This window comes from Oreochromis aureus, linkage group 14, assembly GCF_013358895.1.
Source record: "Oreochromis aureus strain Israel breed Guangdong linkage group 14, ZZ_aureus, whole genome shotgun sequence".
NCBI classification, from domain to species: domain Eukaryota; kingdom Metazoa; phylum Chordata; class Actinopteri; order Cichliformes; family Cichlidae; genus Oreochromis; species Oreochromis aureus.
This window is the reverse complement of record NC_052955.1, coordinates 37,232,469-37,245,992: the sequence shown is the minus strand read 5'-3', so window position 1 is coordinate 37,245,992 and position 13,524 is coordinate 37,232,469. Positions and strand designations below refer to the sequence as shown.

Sequence of the window (13,524 nt, the reverse complement as noted above, 5' to 3'; positions counted from 1 at the left end):
TTACAGGTATCATCATTACTAAAGGCTGAGGAGTAGCTAAATATCTTACACACTGAGTACCAAGGGTACAGGAGGGAATGGTGAAAAAGGGCCATACTGGTAGCTAGTCAGCTACAAGCTTAACTAAGCTAGCGAATCCCTAAAGACACAGTGAATCCCCTGCACTTCTTAATTATATGACTGTACGCCATCTGTCCTGATCGGTCTCATTTTTCCATTCATAAATTATTTCTCTCACCTTCTCAGTGCACTCTCTTCATTTGTTAGTACATTTCCATCTCAATCTCTAATCACCTTAACAGGGTGTACATCATTTCCCGCTCAATCTCTTTGCCTAACCAACTGATACAAGTCCTTTTCTCCTTCCAATGAGTGTCCAGCCTCACATACAACTCACTATAACACTGCCTCCTTTCTTTTTTGTAATAAGCCTAGCCTATCAGTACTTTTGTCTACCTTCTTCATCTCCACAACTATTGCACTTTTTTTGCTCGGTCACTATCATGTAAGTATCCTTGTCGTCTTTCCAGAAGATGCAATTTTCCCTCACCGCTCCAAGTGTACTTTAACAGTTATCGGGTAACTCTTTCCTATCATCCAATTACTAATCATTCGACACTGTGCAACATTCTTCCTTCTTCAACTTACACCTCTTATTCCTTGCGTCTGCCTCCACCTGTTTGCTGTTCTTGATTTCCAAATCCATCCTACAGAGGATGCTACATAGCTACATTCTCTCCTGACACAAGCATGTAGTCCATCATTGTAGATTGTGTCTTCTGCATAAGATGTAGTCCACCTGTGTGCACCTTCCTTCACTCTTATACATTACTCTATATTTCTCCCTCTTCCCGATATACATTTTCAGAACAGCCATTTCCAGAATTTTTTGCAAAGACCAATACCATCTACTATTCCACATTTCTCTCCTTAACACAGGAAACACTCCAGAGTTTCCCTTGCCTTGTAACTGACATACAATTTCTGGGGCATATGAACTGACAGCATTCAACAGAACATCTTTAATTTCTAGCTTCAAACTTTACGATCCTGTCTGACACTCTCTTCATCTCTAAAATACCATCTCACATCCTTAAAGATTGCCCCTAATCAATTTCCTCTTCCTCTGTCTTTGGCCATGATGCATTGCACTTATTGCAGAGCGAGGCTGTACATAGTACTTGTGGCTGTGAGAGCATCAGCATTCAAACATAACATTTCTGAAAAGTTATGATTGTGAACTACTGTTAAGATAAAATAATGATCAAGTACTGTCTTTTATGCCATAGAAAAGGTAAAATGCTGATGTGTTCTTACTTCAAGAAGAGCTGAGATTTGGCCTCCATCAGCTCTACTCCATCTCCCTCCTCTGGCTGCAAAGGAAGACCAGCTAACAGTGATACTACAGCCTCCATACTGGCTTGGTCCAGGTCCCTTAGTATCGCATATTACACATGCATGCATGCACACAAACAGACAAACAGACAAATATGAAAAAAAATGAGAAGGGAGTTCATCATTTCCTGACAATACAATGGTTTATAGCATATATTTAACAGAGATGCACCTTGTCAGGCACTTGATGTCATCATCAGCAGCTTGGTTGGAGGTTCCCATTACCCAGTCTGTCAGGTATTCCACCATCTTGTTCCTACAAAACACCATGAGTGAAAAATTCCATTATGTCCAAAGGGGCAATACATTTCTATGTAAATAACAAGCGGAGGGGCAGAGGGCTGCACTACTGCATCGCAGCTTGGTGATGAAGGGTGCTCGTTTCAAACCCATTGGCCAAATGAGACCTTTCTGTGTGAAGTCTGCATCTTCTCTCTGGGTAGTCTAGCTTCCCCAAACAGTCCGAAGATATTCAAAGGATTATGTTAATTTGCAAGTCTAAATGTGCCAAACGTGTCAATGTAAGCGTCAATGGTCGTCTGTCTCTCAGTGATACCTGGCGACCTGTCCAGTGTACCCTGCCTTTTGCCCTGTGACAGCTGGGAAAAGCTTCAACCCCCAATCCAACTTTTAATTGCATAGCTGGTTCTACTGACCTGAACTTCATCTCCTGGCAGAAGGACAGGTCATCTCGTCTCTCCATCATCACCTCAACCAGCTGGCACAGCTTGGTTTTGATCTGGATTGCATGGACTACATTACCCAGAATACGCACATACCTAAGGGATAGAGCACAGTTCTGTACAGCTCAGAGCATATTCACTAACAATGATTTTCATTACAGTTTCGAAACGTTTCAGAGACAAAAAACAAATCTCTCTCACTGACATTATTCACTTTTTAAACACATTTGGATAAGCAAACATTTGATCCTGTTTAAAACAGCGCCTATTGATAAAGTCGACATACTCTGATGGAAAAACCTAAAGGGTTAAATGTACTGGATTTATATAGTTTTTCCTTCTAGTCTTACTCGCCACTCACAGTATATACAGTCACTTAAAATGGCCGCCTGGTCCCTAATAGGACGATGGTGCATGCCTGATTCTCAGCAGTAATGATATACCTTGCCTGTGACATGGACCATGAAACCATGAGCAGGAATATCCATAAGCAGCATTTAAGAAAACCAGTCCTAATGTCTTGCATATCCAGCAGAGGGAGGAGTGTGGCGATGCATTCATTTACCTTTTAAATACTTTTAACAGAACCATACCTTTAAGCCTTTCTATAAAACACCGATACAGATGTTTGCTTGCACCAAATAAAATAGAGGTTGTACATACCAAACACGCAAGACAGAAGACAGACAGTGATGCTTGCTCTCTATGGTCAAAATCAAAACTGAAATGTGAATTAAGCACTTGCTGGATTGTGCAATACCCAGCAATTAATGCAATTTAAACAAGCCGTCATAGAGCACTCAAAATGTATAACAGAAAGTAGGTTCCTGTGTATTTCTGCCAGAAATTTGTGGCACTTTGTTCTAAACATTTGGGGTGATTAATAGGGTCAGTAAAAAGCTTCTGTAGGAGAGGGGCTGTCAGGAGTTTTCCTGTATTGCAACTCAGGTCGGAATAAAACGCTCAGACAGGTTTTTCGTGTACACGGTCGAGACTCAGGGAGACTCGCACTGTGCAATAAAAAGAAACAGTCTTTATTCAGAGAGCACATACAGGAAGAGAGAAAATAGAACTGCAGGCTTCCTGTGTAACTTCCCCATTTAGGAGTCTGCACAGAGTTGCAGAGTTTAAGCTGAATACTGAAAAGAGCAAACACATTTAGATAATGAAACGTACTTTTAAGCATAACATAATAAAAATCCCAAAATCCTAAAAAATCTCTTCACAGGGGCACAAAACAGTAGTTTTACTAATAATGTATGGATTGCATAATTTTAAAATGCAGTAAATTGTCTGGAGTAGGAGTCTGGATTGTGGGGCCTCCCTGCTGCTGCCGAGTCGGGGTAGTCTGCTTCTCTCCACCCCAGGGAAAAGGGTAACACTACCTGGGTCTGGGTGCAGTTTCCCCCTCCAGGGCAAGGGTACCTAGACCTGGGGTATAGAGTACGCTTGGGGAGTGTGATTGTGTGTACAGTGTCTATTTATGTCTGTCTCCACGTTGGGTGAGTGTTGAGTAATTGCATATGAGAGCATGAGGGTGGGAATGGATGTCTGTATCTGTGTGTGCCTGTATGTCTGTGTCTATATGTCAGGTTGGGTATCAGACGCCACCTCTCTAGGGACATCTCAGGCCCTCCAAGGTATGGAGGTCTATCTCCCCCCACCACTTCCCCTGCCAGTGGCAGAGGCCCTCAGACATCGGTGCGTTGGTGGTTCTTTGTGTCCAGGGATGGGCGTCCAGGTACACACCGGCTCACTCCTTGGTGGCTGCTTGTCGGGGCCTGGAGCCTGGGGCTCGCTCGGGCAACTTCGGGGGTGGGGTGCCCTCAGTCTCTCGGCCTGGGGCTCGGTCACTCTGGCACAGCTGGCTGCCGACGGAGCTCACGGGCACGTCACTGCAACCCCCCCCGGCTTCTGCTCCGCGGCTGCTGAGTGACCCCTCATCTGGGACTCTCCTCAGCTCTTTCTGGGATAGCATGCGGCTGCCCTCTGTTGGTCTTCCTTGGTCTCTTGTGTTCTGAGGGGCTCTGGATATCTGGAGTCTTGATCTCCTCCATACCTGCTTCATGCCCTGGAGGACGAGGCTGTGGCTCCCCACACCCTCTAGCAGATCGTTACATGAAGGAACCTTATAAATACAAGCGCGTTCATGCTCACAGGTGTACACACGGGTGCTCACACACACAAACTACACCCTTTTTGGCTCCTACCTCAAAGCACACTGAGCGCTGTCGATCTTACGTGCTGCACAATAATGTTTAATATTTAGTATTTACTGTTATATTCCCATAGATCATCGTGATGTTGTTTATTATGTTGCTCTTTTTTTTTTTCTTCTGCTTTTTTTCTCTTTTTTCTTTCTCAACAGGTGATCCAGGTGATTGATATATGTATTTTTTGTCTGCTTATTTTGTTGGTTTTTGTTTTTTTCTCTTTATCCCCGTCCCTCTTCCCTGCTGTTTTTCTTTCCCTCTTTCTTTCTCCCCTTTCTTTTCCCCAGTCAAGTCTGTCCCATATTTAGCAAGTGAAAATAAAATAAAATAAACAATAAAAGGTGAATCAAATAGACCATTATGGCAAGGCTGGGATGGTCCATTTGGTAAAGTAAATCCGTTGGGCATCTTTCTTCGCCTTTAGACAATAATTCTGATGGCAAAAGAGCCAAACGGGACAGGCAAAAAAAAAAGAAAAAAAAAAAGTAAATTGTCTGGCGTAAAACAGCTATATTTTTTGTTTTTGTTTTAAACCCTTCTGCTCTGTACATCTCTGATAAATCACTACTTATAACACATTAGGCAATTATTCAAACAGCTCTCTCTCCAAAAGTTGATTCTGTTCATCTTGACGTAGCGTTTTCAGTGGGAGAAAGGTTTCATCACTCATGCAAGTGACTTGTTCAGTTACTGGAGACTGAAGAAGCCTGAGGACTGTGCTATTAGATAAAATGAATATTGATAAAGTTTACCTTTATGGGCAGAATCTGCAGTAGAAAAATGTGATAAATCAGAATATATCATATCGCGAGTTAAGTATTGTGATCATATCATATTGTGGGGTGTCTGGTGATTCCCACCTCCATTAGATATGTTCAAACTTTTGTCAATATTCTTTTAATGCAAAGTGGAGATGGTTAAGCAGAAAATGTTCTACATGCCAATTTGAGATTGAATGATCCATGAGAGAAAGCTGGACCATTCTGCCAAATGATGAAGAAATTACTCTACTAGAAGTTATTCGGCTAAAAGGAACAACTATGTTCAGATGTTCTGACATTTGTTTTGACATTTTTAATCCCAAAAAGAACATCAATTAAGATTTAGTTTGTTGTGGTGTTTCATGCTTTGTAATTTCCATCACTGTACAATGTTTTAATTTCATATTTTGCTGTAATTACCTTACTAAGTTGAGCATCATGGTCTCAATGCTGGCTTGTCCCAGGTGTTCAGAGCTGCCCTCTGAGTGGTTATCTAACAGGTTCTTCATGATGGCTATGGTCTGCTCCACAAACTGTGTGTTAGTGTCATTGATGGGAACCTGAAAAAAGGAAAGCCATAAAGTAAATGTCAGTAACATTGTTACTGTACACAGTGTTAAAAAAAAAAGCCCAAAACAACAAACATACTTGGTGACTTTTGATAAAGAACTGAATTTTATCAAAGCTGCAGTGTGATGCACCGAAACAAAGAATTGTTAAAAAAAAAAAAAAATCTGACAATTTAATGCAGGCCCAGATTTGTTTTTGAATGCCTGCCAGAAGAAAATTTTGTGATTTTATGAAATTCTCTGATTCGTATGAATGAGCGTCTAAAACGGAGGTGCATTCTGCATGCCCTAACAAAAGCTACCAAAGCAGGCCAGTACCAACCAAAGTTCAGGGTAAGTGGTAAATGGACTGGTTCTTATGTAGCGCTTTTCTACTCTACTTGAGCACTCAAAGTGCTTTATACAACATGCCTCTTTCATCCATTCATTCAAGCACTTTCTTATACACCTAAGTGCTTTCTAGCTAACATTTACATACATTCATAATCTGATGAACTTGGTTTTCCATGGTTTAATATCATGCCCAAGGATACTTAAGCATGCACACTGGAGACTAGAGCTGCCAAATATCAAACCACCAACCTTCTAATACTCTACCTCCTGAGCTACAGTCACCACTCTTATGTCAGGAGGGGTGATGAGCCTAGTCCTATGCTGACACTGCATCAGTTGTCATTTGCAACAAGCTCACCTCTACCTTGCTTTCATTAGCAAGTAAATGAGCTTTGATGATTTCTCATCATAACAGATGAGTTTCCTTTGGTTAACCACCTTGGCCAACATGAAGATGGAGTTCTGAAAGTTAATAACTCATCTATTACTTTAGAAGGCAAAGCTGAGATGATGATGGAGAGGGGATGGCAGCTGACCAGGTGTAGGCTCAGCAGCACTTTTAGTTTACCATCTATGAATTCGTCTAAATTTACAACATTTAAACAGCTGTTATGTAAAAACTCCAGCGTTATTGACCATTAACCATGTTAAACTCTACTCAAGCATGGTCATGATGATTCTTTTAAATATTTTAATATTAGGGGTGGGCTTTGATTATCAATTTATCGATTAAAATCTATTCTAGCTTGGATAACGTGATATCGATTCATTAAAATCCTGAATCGATTTTTAAATATAAATTATTTTGCCCGAAATGCCAGAATCTCAGGTTAAACCTCACAAAATTTCAACAACCACCAAACAGCTAAAATAGTAAATGACAACAGGTACACAGATTCTGCACTAAGATGTAAACACAAAGCACGGACCCGCCAACAGATCAGAATCAGTGAGATGTCGCCTTTCTCACCCGACGGCACGGACACGGTCAGGGCTGAAAGCCGACAGCTCACTGATTCGGATGTTTCGGTGGGTCCGCGCTTTGTGTTTACGCCCTTTTTACGCTAAATTCAGAAGCTGCAGGTTTTATCTCTCTTTAAACAATATTGACTGAACCAGCAGCAAAAGAAGATCCAAACTACGCTTCATGTTTCGCTTCACCTAAACATCGTCATGAATTCCCTCTTACTTTTGCTGTTTTGCTTCCACCACGACAAAAATCACACTTCATGCACAGCTCTCTCTCCCTCTCTCAGTGTACTTCAAGAACAGTTTCCCTTCTAAAAATCTCTGTTTTCTGCATCATTCGCTTGCTTATTATGCACAAGTCTACAGTTGTTTACAGCGCTGTCGGCCGCTGTTTTTTTTTTCCCTTTTATGAAAAGGATTTCATTTCTGCCTTTCAATAGGCTACTGAACAAATTTAAACTTTTTAAAGTTATGCAAAATTGCAAAACGCTTAGCTGTGGCTCTAATAAAACCTCTGTAACTTTGCTCTGCTTCACTTCAGCAGCATCAGGTAATGTTCATATGTTGATTAATGGTTTTCTTTCGTTTTTGATCTACTGCAGAATATTTCTAAGGTCATCTGCTATGAAATCCCAGGTCAGGAAAATCGCCTTCATGTTTTTCTGTCTTTTATACTCAGTTACTTTGACACAAAGGCATCTGCTGTGATGCTTACACTTTTGATAAAGTCTCGCAAATGTCAGCTTTCTTTTTATAGATATAAAAATATGGAAATGTACTGATACGTTATCAGAATTATAATATTTCTGACTGTCTGAGGCAAAATTTCCCCGATTCAAATCGAATCGAATCAAATTGTGGATCGAATCGATTCGGGACCTTGTGAATCGGAATCGATTCTAGAAATCAGTGACAATACCCAGCCCTAATTAATATATGTTATTAAAAACTAATATTAATCCATTTAAATGGTAAATGGCCTGCATTTGTATAGCGCTTTACTATTTAAGACTGATGAAGAACATTTTTCTGCAAATTACAGATACAGCCACTCAAAACTGCTGCTTTCAGCCAGAGATCAGCCGACAGCCAACTGTCAGCTGAAAGTCAGCTGCTGAGAGTCTCCCTTCATTTCCTTGGGGCATATACTTTCCACTATAAACACGTGCCTTTCACTCAGTTATATGTGCTTTTATAATATAAAGCGCATTGAGGCAAGTGTTTTGATTTCATGTTATAAAACTGAATTTAATGGAATTTTACATTCTTTTGATAGCTTTCGCTGTAAACCTCTTCACCCATTAAAATGTAAAAGACATGGATAAAACTTCAGTCATTTTCACCATTCAGACATTTCATACTACAAAATCCCCAAAAATATTTTCAGTTAACAGTTTTTCATTCATCCAATTCAAGCTAATCTAATAAAATAGTTAAAATTTAAAGGAAAATTGAATACAGAAAAATAATATTCTTGCACACAAGCTTCCTCAAAGATCCCAAACCAGATGTGAAAGTTATTTCTGAGATATAGCTTCATTTATCATTTAGCCTATTATTTACTGGGCTGATACTTCTTCAGAACTCTGTTTGAATTATGAGTATGTTCTTCATTTTTCCGTGTTAGATTGCAACTAAATATTTGGATTTATTCTTTAAATTTCTTCAAATTCTTACATTTTTTTGTTTGTATAGTCGCTCATTAAGACCAGGTTGAACGCTAATAACGTGATTCTTTCCGACCTGTTAGCACATGGAGATTTACCACCTATGACTAAATAATAATATTCTTGCACACAAGCTTCCTCAAAGATCCTAACCTGCATAAATACTACAGGTTGGATACTTTGCAGGACATATATCAGTTGTTGGATTTGGAGTGTCCCTTTCACAGCGTAAAATTTTTCAACCAGAGTATTATATTGCAAATCGCAAAGGTGATATACTAAGATTAGTGGCAGACACCTTGAGTAAGCAGGCAGGACTGTGATCGTTACCGCTATGACGTAATTTATTTGGAAAGTGTAAATGGTGAGAATTACCAATGGTTTTATGCACAGTGCCAGAGCTTTGTGGTTCACTCCTACAGCAGCGTTTTACTGACCTTATTAATCATCCACATATTTCTGGCTGAAACACACATATACATATTGTTGCACAATCGGAATGTGTTTAAATTTCGTTTTTGTAGTTTATATAACAACACATACAAGACCCTACAATAATAATTTTACGCTTTCATGTTCAGAAACACAAGTCAGCAATAACCACAGAATTCAAGCATAACTTTCTGTCTGACCTGTTTGTGCACAACCTGTAATTTTTTGGCTGCAAACAATTTAATATACATATTTAATAGCAAGGCTTAAACATTATGATTCTTTCATAATTATAGAATCACTGAACAAATTTAAAAGGGATAAAATTATAGTGTACCAAGCCTGTAAATAAATGCACCTCCACCCAACATATTACTACTGCCTTTCCTACATGACACTTAAGAGCGTTACTACTCAAAGTTACATCATCCACGGCAGCGGGTATCATTGCAGCCACCCATTAGCCAGCAATCGGTCAGGATTCCAACAGGCATTCATCGTGGTGCTGTCACTGATGAGGCGGCAGTTTTAAGTGGCTGTATCTGTAGTTATTTTACTTTTAAAACTTTATGCACAACTCTACTTCATAGGCTTTTACTGCTTCTATCCTGAAATTGAAAAAAGAAGTTTTTGAATAACAAATTATGCTACGTCACTCTTGTGTCACTGAATGGCATAAAGATTTTTGAAATTTGGATGAGGTTATACAGGAGGCTTTCCAAAGCTCATTCAAAAAAAGACTGCTATTAAAACAAGGGCCTATTATACAATGAAATTTCTAAATTTTCTCCACTATTGGACACATTTTTACTTCCTAAGAAAATGGCTAATTTTTAACATTTATTTCTCTTTAATACAAACTCACCGGTCCCTGAGTGTCAAAGAACTTGCCAATGCTGTTCTTGAGCTTGTTGAACAGCATGGGATAGAGAGCTGGACTAAGCTCCAATCCAAGGAGATCCTTAACATTGGTGCGAACATGGAGGCCCACTCTGTCGTGGCCACAAACCAGCAGAGCCAGCAGCCGGTCCAGGAAGCGGCTCACAGGCGTCTCACTCGAGGCCGAAGAGCAAGAGGAGGTCATGAGGTTGGACACCTCACAAGGGCCCATAGAGATCATGGAGTGTTTACGCTCAGTCATGGAACCCATAGGTGGACTGTATGTGGGTGGGCCAGGGGTGCTGCGTTGCTGGAGGCACACACCGCCCAGAGCACACAGAAATCCTGTCATGTTGATCCACTCCTGCTGCAGGGGGATACAAAGACACTGAGGCCCAGTGGCACAACACCAGGTAAGCTATTTGTTGCAAGTCTGCATTCAGTAATATCTCTGTTCACATTGCATTGTCTCAAAACAAAAATTCACATCAATAGCAACAAACAGACAAACAAATCTTAATTTGACTTATCAGAATTCTTTGAGACTGTTTTAATGATTATAATGTTTAGGGTTATAATTCAGTTTCCAAAATAAATAAGCTTGTAAAGATTACAGAATATAATACAATATTGGACTCGCAATCAGGTAGATTTCAGAGCTGGTAAATAATCCAAAAACTGGTGGCCTCTGCTACTGCCTCACTATCAGTGCTCTTATATTTTATCTTAGTATTTTGTGCTTTCAGGTAAAAACAGGTCTGGCACTCCCAGCAAAGATGTGATACATAGAGACAATAACTTCACATTTCCCTATGCTTACCTGTCCATCATCTGCCTTGTTTTTGGGAAAGTTGAGAATCTGTTTGGTGGCCTGGTCCCATTTAGCGTATGTGTCCTCCCAAGCCTACAACATTAACAAATTGTAAATTTGAGATCTGAAGATATTGTATAAATTAACCAAAAGTCACCAGGGAAGGGTGATTGCAAAAATAACAAAAAGCACATCAGTAGCCCTGAAAATGAATGTAAATTGAATGTTACTTCAATATTTCCTGGTGTAGGATGCTCTATCCTCCTCAACAAAGCCATCACCCTCTTCTGCAAGGTGGAGCGGCCTGTGGAATTAAGAATAAAGCCTTCATGGAAAGACTTCGATTTTGGGAGCTACAGACAATATAAACAGAAAACAATGACATCTAGATATTGCTGGTAAAGCAGGATCTACAGACTACTAAATCATGGTGTGTACCTACTGTTTACACCCTGCTTTTGCATTTTGGCTTAGTTTTTGATGAATGATGTCATGTTGAGATAAAGTACTGTGCAAGAGTCTTGCATCACTCTCATTTCTTGATATTTTACTTCCAAGAAATAAGAGGGTTCTTTTAAGTGGTCTTCAGCAATAGTTCTCCAGGATTTTGTAAGGTCTTTCAATGACTTTTTTTAGACACTGACTGCTTTTTTACTGATTTCAGTCCACTTATATCTGAGTGTTTTCACTGGAATGCTTTTCTTTTGTCGTTTTATTTTTGTTTGTTAAGCCATATAACACTGACTCATAGAACAATCAAGGATTAAAAAAAAAGCCACATAACTCAGCAGACAACTTAGCAAAAAACATTTTTCTATTATCTTTAGGTACTTTACTAACTACTTGCAGCCTGTCATAAAACACAATTTGTTCTTCATTCAAAATAGCAAAGATAACACAGTTTTCTAGCTATAAAAATAGAATTTTCACATGACAAAGCTGATTCTCACAGAGATTAAAAATTAGAATGGTGTGCAGATTGTTCTTACAAAAATTTAAAGAAACTTAACAAGTGGAGGATAGAAGTGGTAGGTCTAAAAAGGTATGCCAAATTACATAAGAACTGAACTCAAATTCAAATGAGGATTCTAAATATGAAACTTTTGGTTTAATATTTATGTGAATACTGTTTGGATGCTTTTCTCTGCTTGAGTGAGTTGTCTGACACACACTGGCTGCTGAGGACACACTTCGTATTTTGCTGGTATTTGTGACTCATAACAAATACATCAGTGGTGATAGTTTTGGTCATTATGCAAATGTACCGTTTATAAGGTTGGGAAAACCTGCAGTCAACTGAAACTGAAGAAGTCACTTGAATGAGTGACAAAACGTTTCTCCCACTGAAAACACTACGTCCAGATGAACAGAATCAACTTTTTGGCATTTCCTTACCTGGATGATTGAGCATGCATCAAAACTTGTTTTCTGTTTATTTTTTTATTTGTTTTGTGCATCAAAGCAAAATCATTTACAATTTATTCATATCAAAAGATTCATGAGATGGCATGGAGCCAAACTGGAGGATTACTTCTAGCTAAGGTACAGGTAACGTACTTACCTGTTCCCATCATGTTGCTGACAGATGCCAGTTCACTGAAAGTCACATAGTTGGGCAGGATTGTCTGAACGGGCACCTCGTCAGCAGCACTGCGGATATCAGCTTCCTCACACAGGTGGCGAAAACAAGACATGGCCACCAGAACAGCTTCGGTGTCTGGGCTCCACAAGAACATGTAGAGGCACACCTCTAGCTTTGTCTGTGCCTGCCGACAGATGGGGATGCCACCACCCATGGTGGCACACTCCTGAAAATAGCAAGTAACATCTTGCTTATACCCACCTTGTGGGACATCAAATCATCACCCTTCCTGGTTCTAAGCCAATGAAACATATCTCCCAAGGACTAGACTGGTCACTGGGGCATATACCAGAGTAATGTGCGTAAATAAATGGGGCTGCACCTTGTTTTTGAGCAAGAACTTGTTCCTGCAGATGAGGATCTCCCTCAGCCATTTCAGAACCTCTGTCCCATTAACAATTAGCTGACCGATGAGTTTGCGGCAAATTAGGAAGAGCACCTGTGAACTGAAAAGAAAAACATAAGCGGTCCTGTAAATTTCAATGTTTATAACATCAACTGAGTATGTGCGGCTTCTTTTACACTGTAACAACATAAAAGCACCTTTCAGAAATGCACATTTTTCCTTTACTTCCATTAACAGTATCTGAAACTGTCGACTTCATATACCTACTTATGTACACTCAATTTATTAGTTATACCTGTTAAACTGCTCATTAGCACAAATATCTAATCATCCAATCACATGGAAGCAACTTGATGCATTTAGGGTCATAGTGTGACAGATCATCATCATATCTCATTACCTGTAATATTTTCAGTTCAGCTGTCCTGACTTAATTCACCAGTTTTAGACCACTTGAAAAACAGCAAAAAATCATTTGTTGCATGGTTGGATTTTAACAAGATTCCAAGTAGAGCTTCAAAATCCAACAAGAAGAAATGGGAGTAAGACAAAGCATTTTTTACTCATTTGTAATGAGTAGTTCCACCGTTATTGTTGATCACTTCAAATTTCATTGCGGGAATGCTTGATGCAAACATTTACATGAGGTAGGTGGGAACATTTCTCCAAGTGGTGAAGACGGGTGTACGAAGGGCATCTACTGTCTGGAACTGTTGTCCATTTTTGTAAACTTCCCTTGCCATCCATTCCTAAAGGTTCTCAGTTGAATTGTAGATTGGGGGAAAATGCAGGATGGTCCAAAAGAGTGATGGTAGTCTCCAGGA

At 39.7% G+C, this 13,524-nt stretch overlaps 1 protein-coding gene across 2 annotated transcripts in view; it reads right to left on the bottom strand.

Annotated features, from left to right (window-relative positions):
- nf1a (neurofibromin 1a) overlaps positions 1–13,524 on the bottom strand; it is a 154,244-nt gene that overhangs the window by 84,471 nt on the left and 56,249 nt on the right. The window contains exons 16-24 of one of the 2 annotated variants that reach the window (XM_039622674.1): positions 12,677–12,800; positions 12,274–12,520; positions 10,943–11,016; positions 10,722–10,805; positions 9,888–10,289; positions 5,473–5,612; positions 2,052–2,174; positions 1,568–1,651; positions 1,318–1,434 (exon numbers count right to left, since the gene is read on the bottom strand). In XM_039622674.1, coding sequence (XP_039478608.1) covers positions 1,318–1,434; positions 1,568–1,651; positions 2,052–2,174; positions 5,473–5,612; positions 9,888–10,289; positions 10,722–10,805; positions 10,943–11,016; positions 12,274–12,520; positions 12,677–12,800 — 1,395 coding nt within the window. The remainder of the gene's footprint in view (positions 1–1,317; positions 1,435–1,567; positions 1,652–2,051; positions 2,175–5,472; positions 5,613–9,887; positions 10,290–10,721; positions 10,806–10,942; positions 11,017–12,273; positions 12,521–12,676; positions 12,801–13,524) is intronic. The other variant, XM_039622675.1, reaches the window with a different exon arrangement.